Consider the following 22,492-nt stretch of genomic DNA (forward strand, 5'->3'; position numbering starts at 1 on the left):
CCTCCCCATAGGGAGTGGCACGCTGGAGTGGGAAGTGGCCCCAGCACACAGAGGACCAAGGAAGAAGAAATGCTGCCTGCCTGCTCTGATTCTTGCTGGTGAGTGTGCCCATCTCAGCCACTGTCATACTTTGCTTCTTCAGCCCTCTGCAAACACTTGCACACATAGGCCATGTGCACACAAACACACATATTTAAAAAATAATAATAAATTTAAAAAGGAGAATCATAGAAGGCTTAAAAATAAAACATCTTTTTCATGACTGTATTTCTGGTATCTATAAAAAGATATTCTTACCTTTACACATAAGACAAGATACCCAAACTTAAAAGTATCAACTTCTTTTATTAAGGCACTTTACAAAACAGTTTTTTAAGAAAAATGACAAAATTAACAGTAAATGTGGCTTGGTAGGTAGAGGCTGCTGTGCAGTCTAAGGACTGGACTGTGATTCCTGGGTCCCACAGGGGAGTAAGAGAAAACAGACACACACACACACACACACACACACACACACACACACACACACACACACACACAGAGGCAGTAAACAAGGCTTCAAGGGTAAAATGATGGGGGAGATAAGAAAGAATATTTAATCATATAATATTTTTGAAAGGCCATTTTTTTTTAAAAGAACAAACATTTCTTTTTTTTTTTTCAAGATACATAAAAAGACTTTATTTGCAGGGGAGCAGGAATTTAATCAAACAAGCCAAATCCCATGTCGTCATCCGACTCCTCGGACTCCTCCTTCTTCTCATCTTTCTTCTCCTCTGCTGCAGCGGGGGCAGAACCAGCAGCAGGTGCTGCAGAGCCAGGGGCAGCAGAAACAGCCACAGCCCCACCAGCAGGCACACTGGCCAGCTTGCCAACACCCTGAGCAATGACATCCTCAATGTTCTTTCCATTCAGCTCACTGATGACCTTGTTGAGCCGATCATCGTCCGCTTCGATGCCCACGCTGCCTAGTATTTTCTTGATGTCTTTGGCGCTAGGAGAGGAGTTGCCCCCGAGGGCGGCCAGCAGGTAAGAGGCGACGTAGCGCATGTCGGCTGCGGGGGACAGACCTCACGCGTGCGACCTCGGCAGCGTCCGGCGGCGAAAAGCTCTTTTTTTTTTTTTTTTAAGATTTATTTATTATATGTAAGTACACTGTAGCGCTGTCTTCAGACACTCCAGAAGAGGGCATCAGATCTTGTTACAGATGGTTGTGAGCCACCATGTGGTTGTGGGATTTGAACTCTGGACCTTCGGAAGAGCAGTTGGGTGCTCTTACCCACTGAGCCATCTCACCAGCCCCTGAAAGGCCATTTTGAAAAAAATAGCCGTGCTGTTGTATTTTCTTTTGCCTGTCTTATGTTAAGTCTCAAAATGAATCTAGTAAGGTAATTTCTTTTTTCATCAGCAAAGTACCTGGGTGCTGGCTAACCAAATGTAAATATAGTATAAATATAGCTCCTGATTAATTAAAAAAAAAGTACAGATACAAGTAATTATCAAATATATTTTTCTCATTTTAGGAAAATATTATACTTTATTCCTAAAAAAGTAAACTTCTGCTCAGACTCACTAGAACGCTTCGATTTCGATGACCCGAGGTGAAGCGGTGAGCGTAGTGAGGAGGCAAACGCTCTTCAAACGACTAAACAGTCTGATGCTGTATAACCAAGTGTATCACTTCAAACGTAAGGAGCAGAGTTTAAAGCCCAGAACCCAGCCACCCGCTCCCTTGCCTCTCCAGCTGTCTACTGAAGATTCCTCTTCAGGGCTACTTCAAACCTAACATTTACTAACTCCACTGATGGGTTTCAAAATGTGGCTTATAATTCCCCTGTCAAGTCACTGATTTTTATACTCAACTGGAGGCTTTAAAAATATTGTAGAATATATCTGAACCTGAATGAAACCATTCTCAGTATTTGTCTGGGGCAGGGTGGGTGTTGTGTGCTAACTGCCTGCTTTCACAGATAAGCTTTAAAAAGATGTGCTCTAGGTAGCAAAAGACGATTTAAAACCGGAAGAGCTTTTCCAGTTCCCAGTATGACGTCACTGCTGCTTCCTTTTCTTGTAAGAATCGCTGCTGTGGACTCGAACTCGCTGCTGCACGGAGGATGCAATTTTCAAGCTGTCTTTCTTTGTGAACGTCTTCTCCATAGCTCCAGGTTTCCACAGCAATAGCTGTGCATCTTCACCTCCGGTCAGCAGAGAATCCTCAGACACGTTCCAACAGAAAGAACGGACGGTGGCTGCATGGCCCCCATGAAGGCTGGTCACATGGGTCAGTCCTGCCGAGGTGCAGCTCAGTAGGTGAATCTTTCCGGTGTTGGTTCCTCCAATAACAAACAGTCTGTCCATCTTCTCATGATACAGGCCACCAATCAGATAGTCCAAGTGCCCATCTTTCACATCGGTTATTTCTCTTACATCCTGGATGTTCAAACACGTGATCGGTTCATCTGTATCCAGATGATTGAGATCCCACCAACAAAACCCTTCATCGTGTGTCATGCAGTAGATTTGCTTATAATCTTTTCCACACCAACCGATACAGCTCACTGATGAAACGGAGTTACAGGTGGCAACCAGTGCGTCCTCTTCCTTATCAGCACTGAGATCAAACACATTGACCAGACCATCAGTGGACCCTGAGACAACCAAGTTGGGATTGCTGGGATGGAAACGCACTTGAGTGATATCATCACTGTGCGTCTCTGAGTAGGCACCAAGTGGGTCTCTCGTCGACAGATCCTGAGATGTGAACCTTGCATCCCAAAATACCAACAATGCATCCTCGTCAACTTTCTCTGCACCAGCACAAATGACATGATCTTTGCAGTTGACATCAAAGCTGATGAAACTACAGGAAGGGTAACCCTTGAACAACTGCACAGGCTTTTCGCTAGCTCCCCGAGCGTCCCAACACTTCACGGTGCCATCTGTGCTTGCAGAGTAGACACTGTCACAGGAATTTGCAAAGCTGACTCCACTAAGAAGCCCGGGAGAGCCACCAAATTCTCGTAGCAGATGTAGTGTCTCCTTATCATATATTCTTATCGACCCATTTGAGCACAGAACAGCCACCAAGCCTCCTTTGTCTGCTTGTACAGTCTTTGACGTGTCTATGCCAAGCAGGTAAGTGGGTTCTTTTGGTTCCGAGGACCTCCTAACAATATGCAGGCTAGCAAACTGGTCCTCAATCTTCTCCATGTCAGTAGAAGCATCCAGGGGTATAAAGCTCTGTAATAAAGATATGAAAATTCAAATTAAACTCAGAACTTCTCAGAAAGCGCATGTGCGTCCAAACCCTTTGGGGCAGATGCTGCTGAGGTTCCACTGTGCGGCACCCAGGGCCTGAGTCGGGCAGAGTCAAGAATCAGAGCAGGCAGGCAGCATCTCCTTTCGCCCAGATGCTGCATAATCCCTGGGCACGATTTCCTGGCCTTTTTTTTTTTTTTTTAAACTTTCTCTGATGCTACACTACAGCCACTTCTGCTATGCTATTTCTCAAGCTCCACTGCAAAGCTATGACTTTCCCTCTTTCTCTGCCTCTTAGCTTGCCTGTCCTTGATAGGTTATGTCTCTGCCACCAAAATGAGCCAATTCAAAGCACACTAGATTATATTAAAGGCAGGTTTATTGGGAAGCTGCTCTCGAGCGAGTTCACTGGCCCCAAGGATTGACGAGTGCGGGAAGGGGAAGAGGAAGGGCACTTGCAAGGCAGAGCCAGAAGAGGAGGAGAAGAGAGAGAGACCAAAATAGACCTCTGGACTATACAGGCGGGAGCCTCTGGGAGAAGGGCAGCCCAGCCCCTGGGCAGGAAAGCTGAGTATGGGCTGAGGAATGCTGAGAGAGCCTGGAGGCCAGGTTTGCTTTGATGTGTAAAATATGTACCTCAGTTTCTCCTCCCAGGGTCTGAAAGCAAACAGTCCTGTTGGTGTCTGAAACACTAATATAATTGTCCCATAGCATTCGGGAGTGAAAAAACTGAAATAAATCTCTAATATCTTAATCAGTTCCCTGCCAGGATGTAACTAAAACTCAGCTGCCTTTCATCAAATCACTCTTTTTTAATTTTGGTTTTTCAAGACAGCATTTTACTGAGTAGTGCAGGCTGTCCTGGAACTTATACTGTAAACCAGGCTGGCCTCAAACTCAGAGATCCTCATTGTCCATCCTCCTGCCTCCGGATTGCTGGGATTTAAAATGTGTGTCACAACCACCCAGCTCAAATCACCCTTAATACCAACTTTTATGCTAATGAGAATTAGAAAGGAGTAGTTCCTCTGCGTTCAAACACAATTACTGATCCCACTCATATCAGTCACATTTGGAATCATCTTCTCCTCTCCTCAACTGTTTCATGTAACTTTAATTTAAATAGAAATGTCTAGGCAAAAAATAATCCCCCCAAAATATTCATGACTTAATCCTGGGTCCTGAGACTAGGTTAGGTTACGTGACAAAGGGGACCTGAGGTTGCAGATGGAATGAAGGCTGCTAATCGACCTAATTTAAAACTGACCTTAAAATAGGAAGATCATCCTAGATTATCTGAGTAAACCTAGCATCATCACTGGTGTTTTTAAAAGTAGAAGTGGGGAGGGCAGAAGCATTTAGGAAGTGGAGAGATAGAATGTTGCTGGCTTTTAATGAAAGGGACATACAGACTAGAAGTTGCTGCTAGTCCTGGCTAGTTTGTTTTCAATTTGTTACAAGTTAGTTATCTGGGCACAAAAGTTTTAATTGAGAAACTGCCTCCATCTGATTGGCCAACAGTCAAGCCTATGGGCATTTTCCTCACTCATGGTTGCTGTGGAAGCCTCCCTCCCTCCCACCCACCCACGTGGCACCACCCCTGGACAAATGGTCCTGGGTGCTACAAGAATGAGTAAGGCATGGGGAACAAGCCAGTAAGCAGCACTCCTCCATGGCCTCTGCATCAGCTCCTGCCCCTAGCATCCTGCTCTGATTTCTCTGATCCGATCCGTAGTGTAGTAGGCTGTAAAATGTTACTTTTGGTCTTGGTGTTTTATCACAGCAATAGAACCCCTAACTAAGACTGTGTTTCCAAAGAACTGTTTGGTTACCAGTATCCACTTGGGACAGCTCACAACCACCTATAACTCATTCTCCAAGGAGTCCCATACCTTCTGGCCTCTGCAGACACTCACACATAAGTGATATGTGCACACACATGGACACACATGGACACACATGGACACACACACACACACACACACACACACACACACACACAATAAAACATTTTAAGGGGTGAGATCAAGAAAGTGGAAAAGGCAAGGATGCATTTCTTTCCAGAACTTTCCAGTGGCTATCTATCCAAACTTCTGGTATTTGAAATTGTAAGACCGCGTACAGTCACTTGCTGCAGCACCATGGGAAACTGATACAACATGTTTGCAGTGGGGAGTGCTGCTGGAGCAGTACTTTCAGACAGTAGAAGCTCCCAAATGATAGAACTGGGATTCGAAGCTAGATGAGCTGGCTTCAGACAACATGCTCTTCAACACTGCACTGGGTTGCCTCTCTAAAGTAGAACAAGTTCAAGGCCTGAAAACATGCATACTTTTTGCTTTCATTTTCTTTTCTATTTTTTTCAAGTCAAGGTTCTCATGTGGCCCAAGACGACGTCAAACTCCCGCTGCAGTGGAAGCTGGCCTTGAACTTTTGATCTTGCCTCTATCTTCCGAGTATCTCGGGCATGGCCCACTGCATCTAGCTCTGCCTGCATGTTTTCCGTGGTACTTCTCAGCAAGGAATACTTTTGGTGCCCTTGAGTGCCAACTCCTAGAATTACAGCCAGCTAGTAGAATCCTATCGGTATAGACAGCTCTCCCATCTTCATGCTTATGATGATTTTAGTTCTGTTGCTCTAGTGGACGCCACAGTGCCCTGGTCAGAACCTTTTCAGCCGAGCCTATCTCTCACAGTATCTGCATGAGTCACTCCTTCCTATTCAGGTCACAGTGTACAGAAGTCACCCCCACTGACACCCTGACCACCAACCATCCTAAAGAGGCCCCTCTGGTTCCCTAACACGCTGCCCATTTATTCAATCTTACTTTTTATTTATTTATTTTTCTTGAGACAGCCTTTTTTATACTAATTATGTCCAGACCTTGTCATTGTTGCTAAGACTAAGCAACTAGTTATATAATATTTACATCCAAAAAGAGGGGCCACAAGCACCCTCTGGGTGTTGGCATCTGTGGGAATCCTCGACTGTGCTGCTTTTTCTGAGAGACAACTGTATTCATTGTATTCTCAATCTTGTTTATAAAATTCATTAACTAGAGTGATAATTTCATAATTTACTAATGACACAATCTAATTTTAATAGAATAGGGAAAACAGTAGACAAATGCTTTTGGGCTTGAATGATGTTAGAATAACATGGGCATTGCTGACCATTCTCAGCTTCATGATAAAATTAAAACAAAGTAGTTGTATCACTCTATTTCTATGAAATGCTCAGGATTCACACACACACACACACACGTCAGTTGGTAGGTGTTTGACTAGCGGCTACAAAGCTCTGGTTTCAATCCCCACTGATGTATACATTTGGTTGTGGTAGTGCATGCCTATAATCCTAGCACTTGGGAGAAGGCAGCATTCAATGAGCGCAAGTCACTGAGATGGAGACAGTAATAAAACACTTGCACAAGGCCCTGGGTTCGACCCCCAGCTCCACACACAAAAACTCATCAAAAGAGTCAGTGCATAACTGCTTCAACTTCCAAGGTAAGAACAGTTCTAGAAGGAAAGGAAAGAAAGCTAAAAGGACATTGTACGCATCTATGTATTTGCAGGGACCTCTGATCACGGAAAAATACAAAATACTGTTTATAAAAGTATTTGAAATAGTGCACAAAAAGGGGGAAGTGAGACTTTAAATGTGGAAAGAACAGTATTATTAACCAACTATTTTACCACAGGCTGGCTATTAAAGGACACTTTAAACTGTACATTAATTTAGAAATAGACTGCCTAAGAGATATGGTAGCACATGTCTATTGTTGGGGCTTTTGTGGCCGAGCACCTTGGCATGTGCCAACCAAGGAATGCCACAGAGGTCACACCCAACTCAACAGATCAAACGCAAGATCATGCAAGAGATTTATTAGACAGAGGGCTGCCTAGGAGCAGGGACAAGAGAGAGGTGGCTGGGGAGGGGCAAGAAAGACAGAGCAAGTGTCAGAGACAGAGAAAGGGACAGAATGAGAGAGTGGGCCTTGGCAGCAGGGACCTTCTTAAAGAGTACATATGTCATATGTGGAGGCTGGTGGCGACATGAGTGCTGGTGCTGAGTCCCTGCAGCAGGCTGCGGAGCACCTGATTTCTAGCACCTGTAATCCCAGCACTCTGGGCTGAGGCAGGGACACCCAGGGGTCAAGACTAGCCTCAGCTACATGGTGAGTTCAAGGTCTGCTTGGGTTACAGGATACCCTATTTCAAAAAAAAAACAAAAAACAACAACAAAAAAAAAAAACCCAAAAAAACAAAAAAGAGGAGGAGGAGGAAGAAGAGGAAGCAGCTTTGGTTCACTGTTAGAAAGAAAGCCTTGTTCGTTCCACTGACCATCACTAAGAGGCTATGTGAAGAACAGAAATAGTGCTTGCTTCTACTTCAGAGTGAGCAACATATTGATCTTTGTATCTAAGAGATCAGACTAATCCAAACAATTAGGACGTTTAATGCACCTTTTGAGCTAACAGCAAATTTAAACTAGGACTACTCACTGTGATGCAAGCAGGACAGCGATATGGCATTCCGTTCCTTTTCTGGGTTGTATGGGTCTGTTTCATAGTGTATCGGCCCTCTACAAAGGGTTAACACAAAGGCTCTGAGGCCTGGAGTGGTGAGGCAGGCAGAGAAGGGCCCCAATGGATACTACAGCAAAGTAAGCCCAAAAGTAATGTAGAAGTATGATATATATGATATATACATCTATGAAAGGAATTTAAATGAAGTTACCATATAATGGGCGAGAAAATGCCCCAAATGGCCAGGAATGGGCTCCATATTATTGAGTCATTGACCAAAGGGGTCCTATGGCCACCCCATCACCTTCCAATCAGGCTACTGTCAGGGTTTCTGGTTACTCTCCATCATTGATAGTAAGGTCTTATTGCTGAATACACAACTTACTTATGATACAAAACACTGAGCAATCAAGCTGGTGCCCAACTAGAAACTCCGCCCCTATTGACCAGCACTTGTGGTGCTGGGAAGTACACTGCACGTTACCAGAAGTGAAAGTGATCACCCAGCCACACACCCTGTGACCTACAACAGACCTGCCTGCAAGATGGACTGAGCACTAATGGCAGAAATTCTACCAGAGTAAACAACCACTGTCTGGTTGGATTTAAGGCCAGCTCCATGAGAAGGAAGCTGCACCTGACACTGCTAATGTGGCCAAGAACCTGAGACTCAGGTCACAGGCCTAGGAAAAAATATTACGACTATTCTGCTAAAGGACCATAGCAATAAAATATCTCCTAACATGTTGCTACACCTATTGATCAGTGTATTGCTAAGTCCTTGTCAAAAAGACTTCTTCTCCTGGTAGATGGGAGTTAACAAAGACACAACTGAACAATGTGAAGAAACTCAAGAGGCTTTGCAGCACTCAGCCACGAAGATGTCTTTATCAAATCCCTCCATATGAGGCTCAAAAACGTGGAAGTGGTGATAGAAAGATGGTAAGAATTAGAGGTGATGGAGGCTCCAAGGGAACAGTACCTTCCAGACACAACAGCACTAATAAACATGTAAGCTCACAGAGACTGTGATATTACACATAAGACCAGCACAGGTTCAAACCAAACAAAATCCCGGCACAGAAAGCCGCACCTCTACCCAAGAAGCTATATGCTACCTGCTGGGATAGGAAAAAAATCAGTTTTCTTCAATGGAGTGTCACTGGGTATCTTAGCCACATTATTATTATTGTTGTTATTGTTATTATTATTATTATTATTATTGGTTTTTTTCAGATAGGGTTTCTTTGTATAGCCCTGGCTATCCTGAAACTTGCTCTATAGACCAGGCTGGTCTTGAACTCAGAGATCTGGCTGTCTCTGCCTCCTGAATGCTATGATTGAAGGCATGTATACATTGGTACTATTTTTTTGCTTGTTTGTTTTGTTGGTTTTCTATCTTAGTTTGTCCGTTTTGATTTTCATTCTGTTGTTTCTCTTGTTTTTGTTGCTGTTTCTTTTTGGGGAGGCTTGGGGAGGTTTGAGAGATAGACAGAATATGAAGTTGGGTAGAGATAGGGAGACTCTGGGAGGAAATAGGGGAGGGGCAAGAATATGATAAAAATATACTGTATGAACATTTTTTAAATAAAAATTTGAAGTATATACTGTGTAAAATTCTCAAATAAATAAAAAAATAAATGCAAAAAACAAAACAAACAAAAACCCAAAACCCAACCCAACCCAACAACAACTAATGTCACCTAGTAATGTTGGGGCTGAAGGAATGGCTCAGTGATCAAGAGCACTGGCTGCCTTTCCAGGGGACACAAGTGCAACTCCCAGCAGCCACATGTGGTTCACAAATATTTGTAACTTGTTTTAGCAGATACAGCATTCTCTGTCCCAGATTCCACAGCCTTATGATCCACAAGGTAAGGCGAAACTCAAGTCAGTGCCATCTTTACAGGCACTGTGTCAAAACTTTAGAGTCTGACCTCAGGGTTTACTCTCCTTACACAGAAGCACTGTATGAAAAACTCTGGGGAAAGGATTCCACATGGCAATTATCACAAAGCTTTAGGCACAGCTACACAGAGACTGGCTAGCAAAGTAGAAAGCACCTGTGAGCTGTAAAAGAATAATTCTACTGACGGATAGACAGTGCTCAGGGCAAGAACTCAGAGAGGAGGTTTGTATTAAGTATAAGGAGAGATTCTATTGGTGAAGGACGCTAGGTCAAGGGACCTCTTTCATAAGGATGGGTTCCACTCACTGAGAGACAAAGCTTTAGAACCTAAGCATTGCTCAGAATGTTGGGGGAATTCAGGTGCAGGTTGGCACCTAATAGAATAGCAAATGATGACCAGGTTGTTTGATCACTCTCATGGCGGCAGTCCAGGTGACCAGACGTCATTCATTGTCTTCCTTTGAAGAAAACAGGCCCCTGTGGTTGACAATCTTGGCAACTCTGGCTTTTCTAGTGCTGACTCTGAGCTCTGCATCCTATACTTCTCTACAAAACCAAGCTACCCTCAAGACAATAGAGAAAGAAGTAGGTAAGCACGGGTAGCGGTAAACTAAGTATATCCCATGGTATTTCCAAGCTAGAGAACTTATTTTCACACACAGATACAAACAATATGACAGCTTAATCTATTATAGGAAAACACACACACACACAAATCCTTAAGCCTTAACACATAAATATGCGAGTAAGTCATATGTGAAATACAGCCTCTTATGACTCTATAGTTAGTTCTCAACCACACACACTAAGGATCATTCCAGACTGAACACACTTACTTCAATTTATCGGTCCCATGTGAGGTTCTTCCTCTATGATCCATTTCCAAGTCCCCAAGAGATCCCTGGGGCCTCTTCACTTCACGCTCTTCCAAGGTGAACTGAACTCACATCTATTTTTCCAAGTGCTCCATTTGGCAGGAGAACCCACCTCTCTATATATACATTTCCATTTCCAAACGTCTGCAGGAATTTCTTCTTACATATGCCCTGCTATAAAGTGATCATTTGTTGTCTTTCTAGCCTGCCTCCCCCACCTCTCTCTCTCTCTCTCTCTCATTCCCTCCCTCCCTCCCTCCTTTTTTTTGAGAGGGGATCTCATGTATGCCATGGCAGTCTCAAACTCAATATAGCCAAGGCTAGCTCTGAACAGCTGAAGCTCCTGCCTGAACCTCCCAAGTACTTAGATTTTAAGTATGGACCACTATGTCTAGCTTCCAAACAAAATTTTCTGAAGTCTATTCGCTCCACTTTTGGTCAGTGATATTATAGCTTACTTAACTTAGTAAGGTGTTGCCACTCATTCAACACCCAAATTACACTTCTGGACCACAGGCTCTTTAGAGTACAAGATTAAGTCAACACATTACACATATTTTAGGTATCTGTTTTTATTATTTTTCTGAAGATTGTGTGTATGGCAGTGTATGAACATGTGCACAGGAGCACAAGTGGCCACAGAGGCCAGTAGAAAGCACTGACTCTCCTAGAGCTGGAGTTACAGGTAGTTGTGACATGGACACTTATACTTGGCTCTTCTGTAAGAGCAGGTATGTGCTCTTAACTACTGAGCTATAGCTTCAGCCCCAGTTTAAATCTACTTTAAAGGGCTGGAGAGATGGCTCAGGGGTTAAGAGCACAGACTGTTCTTCCAGAGATCCTGAGTTCAAATCCCAGCAACCACATGGTGGCTCACAACCATCTGTAATGAGACCTGACAACCTCTTCTGGTGTGTCTGAAGACAGCTACAGTGTACTTACATATAATAAATAAATAAATCCTTTTAAAAAATCTTCTTTAAAAATTTTACTGTGTGTATGTGTGTGTGTGTGTGTGTGTTTTGCCTACATGTATGTACAAGTGTACCACATGTGTGCAGTATCCGCAGAGGCCAGAAGGGGCACTAGATTCCTTTGAATGGAGTCATATACAGATTTTAGTCACCCTGTGGATTCTGGAAACCAAATCCAGGTCCTCTGGAAAAGCAGAGGGGGTATTTTAACAGCTGAGCCATTTTCCCAGCCTCACATTAGGCTTTTTAAAGAAACCCTGAGTTAATTCTACACACTGACAGGAGAAAAGAAGGAAGCAGTGTGACAGAAAACCCATGTTTCTGCAAAAATGGTCACTAGGGTAGCTGTCCTTTATTTTATTTTTTTCTTGTTTTCTACCTTTTTTTTTTCTTTAGACAGGGTCTTGTGTATCTCAGGCTGCTCACAAACTTGATATGGACAACTTACGATCTCGATCCTCCTGCCTCTACGGCCCCAGGGCTGAGATCACTGGCCTGCATCACCACACCCAGCTTTACATAGTACTCAATCAAAGCCAGGCAAGGACTCTACCAACTGAGCTACACTCCTAATCTCATTAGTTTTCTCTTTTCAAAAAAAAATTTGACAAGCCGGGCGTGGTGGCGCACGCCTTTAATCCCAGCACTTGGGAGGCAGAGGCAGGCGGATTTCTGAGTTCGAGGCCAGCCTGGTCTACAAAGTGAGTGCCAGGACAGCCAGGGCTACACAGAGAAACCCTGTCTCGAAAAACCAAAAAAAAAAAAAAAAAAAATTTGAAAAACAAATCAACTAAGTATGGTCACACCTGCAACCCCCTCTTACTTAGGAGGTAGAGACAGGAGAATCAGAAAGGAGTTCTAAGCAAGCCATGGCTACCTAGAAAGTTTGAGGGCAATCTGGTCTACACAGGCTGTTGTAAGTAGATTATGTGTGTGTGTGTGTGTATCTGTATGTGTGTATGTATGTGTATATATATATATATATGGAATCTATATGAAGCACAGATCAGTAAAGAGCCCCCTCTTCCTTCTGCACCTTTCATCCAGCACAGTCGTGGTACTCAAAGTTATCAGAAATGGAGAAATAAGCTGCACATATTTTATTTGAGAATGAACAGAATGATGGAAGTCCTCAAATTCCTCCCTCCAACCCTCCACACGGCATCACAGTTTCTGGACTTGTCTCCAGCTCCAGAGCCAAACCAGGATTACCCTAATCCAATTCCAGCAATCCCACTTTGTCCAGCAGGAACTGGCTCAGAGGTTCAGTCTGTCCGAGCATCCTTGCCTGATGACAAGCGGTCCATCTACAGAGCGCCACCTCCAACATGAAGCAAAGCCAGATGATGAAAGCAACTTTATGAATGCTCAACGTTTCCTGGCTCTTTAGGCCAGCTACCTCGTAATTTTCAACACAGACAGAAGCAACGTTAACATTAATTCTGATGCTGCTGATGGTTCAGGCTGATGAGACAGACTCTGGTTTCATAGCCTAGATTGGCTGGAACTCGTGGTGCAGGTGAGGCTGGCCTCACACTCGGGTTCTGCACTACTGCTGCCCTAGTATTAATGCTTACAGGTAATCCAAGTCTGAGGTGTGTTACTGATGTAAAACAGCTTTCAAAAGAGAAAATAAAGAGCAGAGTTTTTAGAAGCCAAACTTAATCACTATTAGATGGAGGAACTCTGATCTCCTTGTATTCACTCAGTTCTTACTCTTCCTTTTAACTGTTTAAAATAAAGAGGGGACAGGAGAGAGGGAAGAATCTTAGAAGGTTCTTTATGATAATCCTTCCCTGATGATAAAAACAACAACAACAACAACAATAAAAAAAAACCAAGCCACTAAAATGATAATTCCATCTGTTATTAAGCTTCTGAATATTTCAACAATGTATACGAATTTTTTGATATAAGATACCAACAATACGGTTCAAAGTTCAAGAGTCCATATCTATTGTTTTGGAATATTTATATCTTCAAGTCTCTTTCCTTTCCCCAGGAGGCAGTAAATATCACTAGTTTCTTATGAGTATTTTCAGAAGCTGTCACCTTGGAATTTAATGTAAATATTACAGGGAAGTATTTTTAGCTCAATAAAAACCTGACAGTGTGTTACAATAAAAAAGCAATAGCTTTACAAAACAACTCTTTCAAGTTCAAACTCTGCTCTGGCACAAGAAGCAAGCAGTTCAGAAGAATCTCCTTCCCCAAAACACTTGCAAGTATTACTGAGGCCAAGCCAAAAGAAAATCTCAAGAATTCTCCCTGAAGAACTCAGCTGAGGGGTGGGTAGGGAGAACCGGAGACCTCGGGCATAAACATTTACACAGCCTCCCAGTGCAGAGCAGGACGGGGAGCTGGGAAGGCTACTGTTTCTTCAAGGCCCTCAGGCAAAGTGTGAGAAAGGAGAAGCAGTCCACAATAAGCAAGGACTTGGGACTTAGCAGAGTGGGACATGGTTCAGGGACATTTACAAGGATCTCAGCAGAGACACTGGGGTCCCAGTTGTTCTCAGACCCAGCTGAGACTATGCCAGTGGAAGAGACGGATGCATGGCACATCTGGGTCAGATGATGTCGGGCAGGTAAGACTTCTCCACCTTCTCTTTGCCTACCTGCTGGTTGGTCACAGAGGATCTAAGGATGGATGTCAGAGCCCACAGAAAGCAGGAGCCTAACCGAACTGTTGTTATTTCATCAACTTTGCACATGTATTTCCCATGTGGTAAAGAGAACCACAAAAGTTATGATCTCTCTAACTTTTAATAGTACCCATCATTTCAAACATTTAGACCCAGGGCTGAAGAAATGCTGAGCAAGGGATGACAGGCTTGTCACCCTCATGTTGGGGAAGCAAAACGGGAAGATCCCTGGGGCTCAAGGGCCAACCAGATAACCAGACAGTCCAGCTCGACTGGCGAGCTCTGGGCTAGGGAGGGACCCTGTCTCAAGGCAGGTGGTTGGTGTTTCTCAGGATGGCACCTGAGGCTATCTGCACTAGCCTCCATATGTGCAAACACACACACCCTCATAAACATGCCTGCACATTCATATACACAGACACTCATTTTTTAAAAAAAGAAACTCAAGCTTCCAAAAACTATAACCTTGGGCTAAAGTTGGTATAAAGTCTGCCCACCGTGAATGAAGATCTTAAATCCTAGCACCATAAATACCTGATGTGCTGCCTCACAGATATGATTCCCCAGCACTCGGGAGCCAGAGGTAGGAGGATCCGAAACTTAAGGTCATCCTTAGATAGATATTGAGTTCTAGGCCAGCCTAGGCAACAAGAGAGCCTGTCTCAAAACGAAACAAAAATAAAATGTAAAACCCCACTGTACTGAATAGCTGAAGTACTGGTGGTGGAGGCGCATGCCTGTAAATGCCAGCACTCTAGAAGCTGAGGCAAGGCTACCACAAGTTCCATATCAGCTCCGTTGCACTGCGAGACCCTGCCTTAAAAAAGAAGTGGAAGCAAAGCCTAACTAGAGTCCATCCTGTTGTATTCGTCCATCCCTCTCTCCCTCTCTCTGATTTACTAACTCCAGTTTGAACTAAATACATTTCTTTTTAAATATAGTATTTCTTAGAAAATGTATATAACATACTATCCCACCATTAGGGAAAAAAGTGTTTATGTTAGGCTGATCTCAAACTTGCTAATTAACAAGGATGGCTAAGGATGGAACTTCTGACCCTCCTGCCTTTAAGTCTCTAACAGCTGGGAAACACAGGTGTGGGCCACTACAAGCTGATTGCACCACTAGCAGCTCACAGTGAGGTCACTTCTATTCCTGCTAATTCAGCCTATCTGTATGCACGCAAGAACATAAGTACTCCAGCATACCCAGGAGATACACTGCAGTGTGTGTGTGTGTGTGTGTGTGTGTGTTGGGGGGAGCATATGTGAGTGCAGGTACACAAGCATGTGTGTGCTGTATGAAGTTGACTTCTGGAGTCTTCCCCAGTCACTCTCTACCCTGCAAGAGGCAAGGTCTCTCAACTGAACTCAGAGTTACCATTACAGCTAGTCTAGGAAGGAGCTTATTACAAGAAGGAGAATCGGACTGGAGAGATGGCTCAGCAGTTAAGAACACTGACTGTTCTTCCAGAGGTCCTGGGTTCAATTCCCAGCAACCACATGGTGGCTCACAGCCATCTGTTGCCCTCTTCTGGTGAGTCTGAAAACAGCTACAGCCCATGCTCTATAACCTCTATACAACACTGCTGCTGCTAGCATTTTACAATCCATTACTATGCTGCCTCTAAATAAGCATACCCTTATTATTTTTTTAAAAAGGGAAATACTAGCACAACATTTAGAAACAGCAGCTTCTGATGCATCAAGGTCAGTGGAATCTCATGGAAAAAGAAAATCAGTGGAAAAAAAATTGTATGATAGCAGATATCAAAGAAATGTAATATACAGTGCCCAGACCCCCTTGGCAGCTTATCTGAAAACCACAAGTACAGCTTAGAAACCTGGGTAAGGGCATTTTAGAGTTACTAGGAAGGCCACTCACATGCACCAACAGTGTGTCTTGTAAGAAGAAAGCCTCAGTATAAAAAGCATACATTAGCTTAACTTTAGAACACTTCCCGGAAAATACGCCAACAATGTAGAGAAATCTGTGTGTATGCTTTAAATGAACAAGGAACTGGCATTAAAACAATTACCAAGGAACTGTTTGGTTTAAAGTGGGAAGAAGTACTGAATATTTAGTGGAAAGTATGCTAAATTAACATCTGCTACAATTCCAATATAGTTTTAAATTTCACATCCATTAATGACTGAGACTTAATGACTTTGTAAATTAATCTAGCTTAGTAAAACTGAATATGCTATACTTATTTACATAAATGTTCAAGATACTGGGGCCAGAGAAATGGGTCAGCATGGACTCTCTTTCAATTCCCAGCCCCCACGCTAAGCAGCTCCCAGCTACCTGTAACTCCAGGGAATAGATGCCTCTGGCTGCCATGAGCATCAGTATTTGAGAGCACAATCTCGAGCACACATACACACCCTTTGGCACACATTTAAAAAATGGAAATAAAACATTAAAATGTTATTGTTAAAAAATAAAGAAAAATGCTGAAGATACTGGTTACAACATATCCATGTATTAAATATGCTATAGGAAAAACACAGGTTTTTTTCCCAGGAGTAGGGAGACAGGGTCTTTATATGCTGCTGTGGTTGTCCTGGAACTCTCGATGTAGACCATCCTGGCCTCAAATTCAGAAGTCAGCCTCCCTCTGACACCCCAGTGCTGGGATTTAAATGCCACCATACCCCCCCCCCCCCCGCAAAAAGCAGTTTTTAAGGTGCAGGGACTTGAGGTGTAAGGGAGAAGGAACTGGGACAAGGATACTTTCTCATTTAAGGGACCCGATCCTTCCTCACTCTCCAAACTCCAAGCAGTCACATGGCACACATAAGCGCAAGCAGGCAAAACACTCAATACAATAGTCTCATTCTTTTTTACATTTCCCAATAACATTTCCCAAGGTACCTGAGTTCCCAAATAATTCTTTCCATACAAAAGTCACCCTTTAAACTAGGTCTACAAATGCCAGCTTCCCTCAGCGAATACAATTAACCGTCTTTCTTTACCAGAACAACCAGCTGCCTTACTTTGGAAGTTAGAAACACTACACACTTACTATTTCTTCTAATTCCAAAAAGATGCTTTTAAAAAGTAAGCAAATGCCACCTGTAAAACTGCCAAGGGCTGGAGGGCAGGAATGAGAGAGAGAAAAAAAGACAGGAAAATTAAGAACTATTCCCTCTTACAAGTCTGGATACACAAATGTTAACATTATTTTAAAAGCCAGCTACAGGATACATGTAACAAATAACATGTTATAGTTAGAAACTGATAAGCTGCAAGAACACCAAATCTATCCAACTTCTAAAGAATTACCCTATTGAGCTGGAGAGATAGATGGCTTAGGGTTTATGAGCACGGATTGTTCTTCCAGAGGTCCTGAGTTCAATTCCCAGCAACTACATGGTGGCTCACAACCATCTGTTGCCCTCTTCTGGTGAGTCTGAAGACAGCTACAGTGAAGTCACATAGATTAAATAAATAAACCTTTTAAAAAAATTACTCTGTTGAAGAACTGAAAAACAAAGGTGGTGGCATACACCTATAGTTCTAGCTACTCAGGAGAATGAGGCAACACGGTGCCTTGAGTGGATGTGTTCAGGGCCAGCCTCAGCAACATAGTGAAAGAGCAGGAGAACGCTAGAACACCACACCCCCCCAGCCTCGTGGACAGGGAAGCAACACAGACAACTAATTCTAAGAGTAAAACTACTCAGTGCTGGTTTTTAACAGCCATTGATGAAGTGGCAGCGGCCATAATCAAGTGCAATCCTTTTGTGACTTCTCACTACAGAACCAGAAACATCACGTCAATGTGCCCCTCACGTTCGGAAGACGATCATGTCTTCCCTCTTTCCAAAGAGCTGAGACAGAAGTATCATGTTTGAGCTACACTCAGCTTTCATTAAAGACTGCTTAAGTGAAAAGAAAAAACGAAAAACCTCAGTGTTGCGTATTGTAAAAATTAGAAGAAGAAAGAAAGGCAGGAAATTGTCTAGACTAACTGGTGAGTTGAACGGCTTTGATCTAAGATGGCATTTGAGAGCCGAATGAAAGGAAGGGGGCGCTAGACTCCGTGCAGCACGGGTCTCCTGGGCAAGCCAGGTCTGGAGGCACGGAAGGACCTGGTGCTGCGGACTCAGCTGCCCGCCTGGGCTACCGAGTATGTTCAAGGCCATCTTGGACCTCTTATACATATCCTGTAAAAAATAAAAAAACCAAGCAAACCTGGGGATAAACCTCAGCGGTACGGCACTTTCTGGACACCAGATCCAGATCCAATCACCGGTGGGGAGAAACAGGGATAGGGAAACTGAGTCTTAGGCGGAGATGGGGTGTGGAGGCTGTACGGCTGAAGCGGAGACAGGGAGACAGAGCTGGGCGTGGTCTACACACTGCAATCTGGCACTTGGGGAGTGCAGGCAGGAGGACCTCAAGCTGGAGTCTAGTCTGGATACACAAATTTGTGGCCAGTCTCAGCTGTATGTGTAATAAGATCTAGTCTTAAGAAAAAAAAATTGAAAATAATTCAGGGAAGGAAGGTGAGGCAGATTTAGAAAAAAATAAAAAAGCACGGTGTAACGAAAGGTTAAAGAGGTAGCCTGATTTAGGTAAGAGCTTTGTGGACCAGAGCTGGAGCTGTAGAACTGGACGGAGTACCAATGAGGATGGCAAAGAAGAGACACAGAAGGCACGAGCATTTTAAGACTAAAATTCAAGAAGCTGGGGACGGAGGGAAGGTGCTAGGGGTCCAACAGAGGCTCGTAGTGCATCCGGTTTCTCCACAGCAACCAGAGCACACACCTGTGTGTGTGTGTGTGTGTGTGTGTGTGTGTGTGTAAAATCACCCCCCCCCCCCACCTCCCGCAAAGAAATCCTGAGAATGATTCCCGGCTCCACGAGTAGACAGCAAGGCCTGTACCATCACAGGAAAAGAGCACACAGAAAGAAACCTGCTTGCCTAAGGCAGCCAGGGCCTGATAGAACTCAGAATAGGACAGGGACAATGAGAAAACTCTCCAGCATCTCAGGCCTGACATTGTGTGCGAGATGGAAATAGCCCACAGCTCAAAGAATCTGGTCTATAGTAGACTTAGGTAACCATAGCAACAGCAAAGCCCAAACCTGATTAGACTTCCCAGTCTGACAGAGTACTTACAAGTGTTCATTCCCCAGGGTAAATACTCTCATTACTTTACACAGCGACCAGAACTCGCTTTTAAAGAGAAACCGAGTCTTAGGTGACAGCTCAGGCCTCTGATCCCTGAACTTCGGAGCAGAGGCAGGAGGATCGGGAGTTCAAGGACAGCTAGCTGTCTTCGTTGCTCTTTTTTTTTTTATTACTGTAAAAAGACATCATAACCAGTACAGCTCATAGAAGAAAGTGTTTATTATGGGGCTTACATGTGGAGGGGGAGCCTACTATCATCATTGTGGGAACTGGAAGGAAGGTGTGGCACTAGGGCAGAGGCTGAGAGCTTGGCCCACAAGTACTAGGAAGAAAGAGAGCTAACTGGAGATGGCACCCCCTGAGGTCCCACCCCTAGTGACACACCTCCTCCAACAAGGCCACACTTCTAATACTTCCAGCAAATATGGAGCAAGCATCAAAATATATGAGCCAATAGGGCCATTCTCATTTAAACCACAACTGGGCAAGCTTGGCTATCTATCAAGTCAGAGTTATATGAGATCCTGTATTTAAAAAAAAAAAAAAAAAAAAAAAAGGACAAAGACAAAGAAAAAGAAGAGAGTTGGAGATGTAGTCCCGGGGGTTGCCCACATGCCCGGTTTTGATCCATACTACAGCATAAAGCAGAGCTTTGTGAAGGATGCCTGTGATCCCAGCACTCAGGATCAGGTAGGTGGATCAGAATCCCAGCCAGCCAGCTAAGCAGGCAGAATGTGGTGGTTTGTATATGCTTGGCCCAGGGAGTGAGTGGCACTATTAGGAAGTTGGAGTAGGAATGTTCTTATTGGAGGAAGTACGTCACTGTTGGGTGGGCTTTGAGACCCTCCTCCTACCTGTCTGGAAACCAGTCTTCTCCTGTATGCCTTTGGATCAAGATGCTGGACTTTCAGCTCTTCCAGCCCCACATCTGCCTGGACACTGCCAACCTTCTACCTTGATGATAATGGACTGGACCTCTGAACTTGTAAGCCAGATCCAATTAACTGTTGTCCGTATGAGTTGCCTTGGTCACGGTGTCTCTTCACGGCAATGGAAACCCTGACTAAGACACAGGCTAAAGCAGATCTTCACCTCTCCCTCCAGTCTCACCTCCAGTTCTGTAGGAACCACCTGCTGAGGCCTTTCCTTACTGCCCCCATTCCCAGGGGATTAAGTAGATACTAGTGGAACACCCTGTTTTCCTCCCTCATGTGGACCCCTTAACACTCCCTCCTAGCCCATCCACATTCCAAATGTAAGCTGCCAATAACTGGGGTTTTATTGCTACAAACAAACAATATGATCAGAACAACTCTTATAAAGGAAAACATTTCATTGGAGAGGGCTTACAGGTTCAGAGGTTTAGTCCATTCTTGTCTCGGTGGGAAGCATGGCAGTACGCAGGCAGACAATGTTGGAGAGGTAGCTGAGAGCTCTATATCTAGATCAGTAGGCACAGGGAAAGAAAGTGACACTGTGCCTGGCTTGAACTTCTAAAACCTCAAAGCCCACTCCCTGTCACATACTTCCTCCAACAAGGCCACACCTCCAATAATGCACTACCTACGAGTCTATGGGGAGTATTTTCATTCAAACCAACGAACTCTGAAACACATTTTACCTGGAACCTCCAATGGCCACACATCAGGATCTCAGAATTCCCTACCAGGAAACACCTAGCCACCACACTCTCCTAAGAACAAGAGAAGCCGGGCGTGGTGGTGCATGCCTTTAATCCCAGCACTCGGGAGGCAGAGGCAGGCGGATTTCAGAGTTCGAGGCCAGCCTGGTCTACAAAGTGAGTTCCAGGACAGCCAAAGCTACACAGAGAAACCCTGTCTCGAAAACAAAACAAAACAAAACAAAACAAAACAAAACAAAACAAAAGAACAAGAGAAGGCAACAGAAACCAAGAAACAAAGGAACCAAAAAAAAAAAAAAAAAAAAAACAACAACAACAACAAAAAACCCAAAACCCAAAGACAAGACCAGGTATCTGCACCTAGAATAGAATTACAATCTTCCTAAACCCAGATGCCAGTATGAAAACACAGTAACAGACAAGACAATATGCCTCCACTGGAGTCCAGCAACCATACAACTCTCCTTTCTTCCACCCTCTCCACTCCTTTTCTTCTACCCTTTCAATCCCCTAACATTAGATGAGAGAAAATAGATAGAGATGAAAGGAAAGAGCTCCCAGAATAAAGTCAGGTCAGAACGAGGATGACACTATTGTTAGACTGCTTTCTTAACACACAATAATCAAAGCACTAAATGTACAGAACACCCACCAACAAAAAGAATATTAAAAGCTGCAAGGGAAAAAGAGCCCATATCATATAAAGGCAGACCTAGTAGAATAATATCTGACTTCTCAATGGAGACTTTAAAAGCCAGAAGGAACTGGAAAGAAGTTCTACAAACTCTAAGGGACCACATATGCCAGCCCAGACTACTACACGCAACAAAACTTCAACCACAATAGACAGAGCAAAGAAGACTCATCCATTGCTGGAAGGAGTGAAAACCTGTAGAGCCACTATAAAGATAGGTATAGCAATTCCTCGGGATGATGGAAGCTGATGTCCCTCAGGATTCAGCTACACCATTCTTGTGCAGATCCCCAATGCATGCTCATCCTAGCAGAGATACTTGCTCAACCATGTTCACATAGTGCTTAGAAATTGGAACCCAGATGTTCCTCAACAGAAGAATGGATAGAGAAAACGCTGCATAGTTACACGAGAGCATTTCTCAGACTTTAAAAAGAATGAATTCATGAAATTCAATTGACAGAACTAGAAAAATCATCCTGAGTGATGTATTCTAGACCCAGAGAGACAAATATGGTGTGTACTTTCTAATCTGTGAATATAAGCTATTAAATCAATGATAACCAAGCTACAATCCAGAGAACCACAGAGGCTAGGTATACAGTAAGGGACTAGGGGAGACCAATATATCTAATTAGGAAAGGTAAGTAGAATGGTTAGTTATGGATGGATGGGAGGCTGGGAAAAGAGGATACAAGAAGAGACAGCTAAAATTACAGCCCATTTGAAGGGCATTTTGGAAATCTAATACGACAGAAACTGCCTAAAATCTGTACATATATGATGGTGATTTAAATGAAATCATCAAATAATGTGGGAGA

At 43.7% G+C, this 22,492-nt stretch overlaps 1 protein-coding gene and 1 pseudogene across 2 annotated transcripts in view; both read right to left on the reverse strand.

The window, feature by feature from the left end:
- Nucleotides 1-325: 325 nt before the first annotated feature.
- The window catches only part of Wdr89 (WD repeat domain 89), a 38,944-nt gene continuing 16,777 nt past the window's right edge, over nucleotides 326-22,492 (reverse strand). Inside the window, exon 2 of the mRNA NM_028203.1 lies at nucleotides 326-3,240. Within this exon, the coding sequence (NP_082479.1) occupies nucleotides 2,050-3,210 (1,161 nt within the window). The 5' untranslated portion in view covers nucleotides 3,211-3,240 and the 3' untranslated portion in view covers nucleotides 326-2,049. The remainder of the gene's footprint in view (nucleotides 3,241-22,492) is intronic.
- Nucleotides 650-1,481, reverse strand: Rplp2-ps1 (ribosomal protein, large P2, pseudogene 1; annotated as a pseudogene). Its single transcript, NR_038063.1, has one exon. The product of NR_038063.1 is annotated as a ribosomal protein, large P2, pseudogene 1 (transcript).

Source organism: Mus musculus, chromosome 12, assembly GCF_000001635.26.
Source record: "Mus musculus strain C57BL/6J chromosome 12, GRCm38.p6 C57BL/6J".
Classification (NCBI taxonomy): Eukaryota; Metazoa; Chordata; class Mammalia; order Rodentia; family Muridae; genus Mus; species Mus musculus.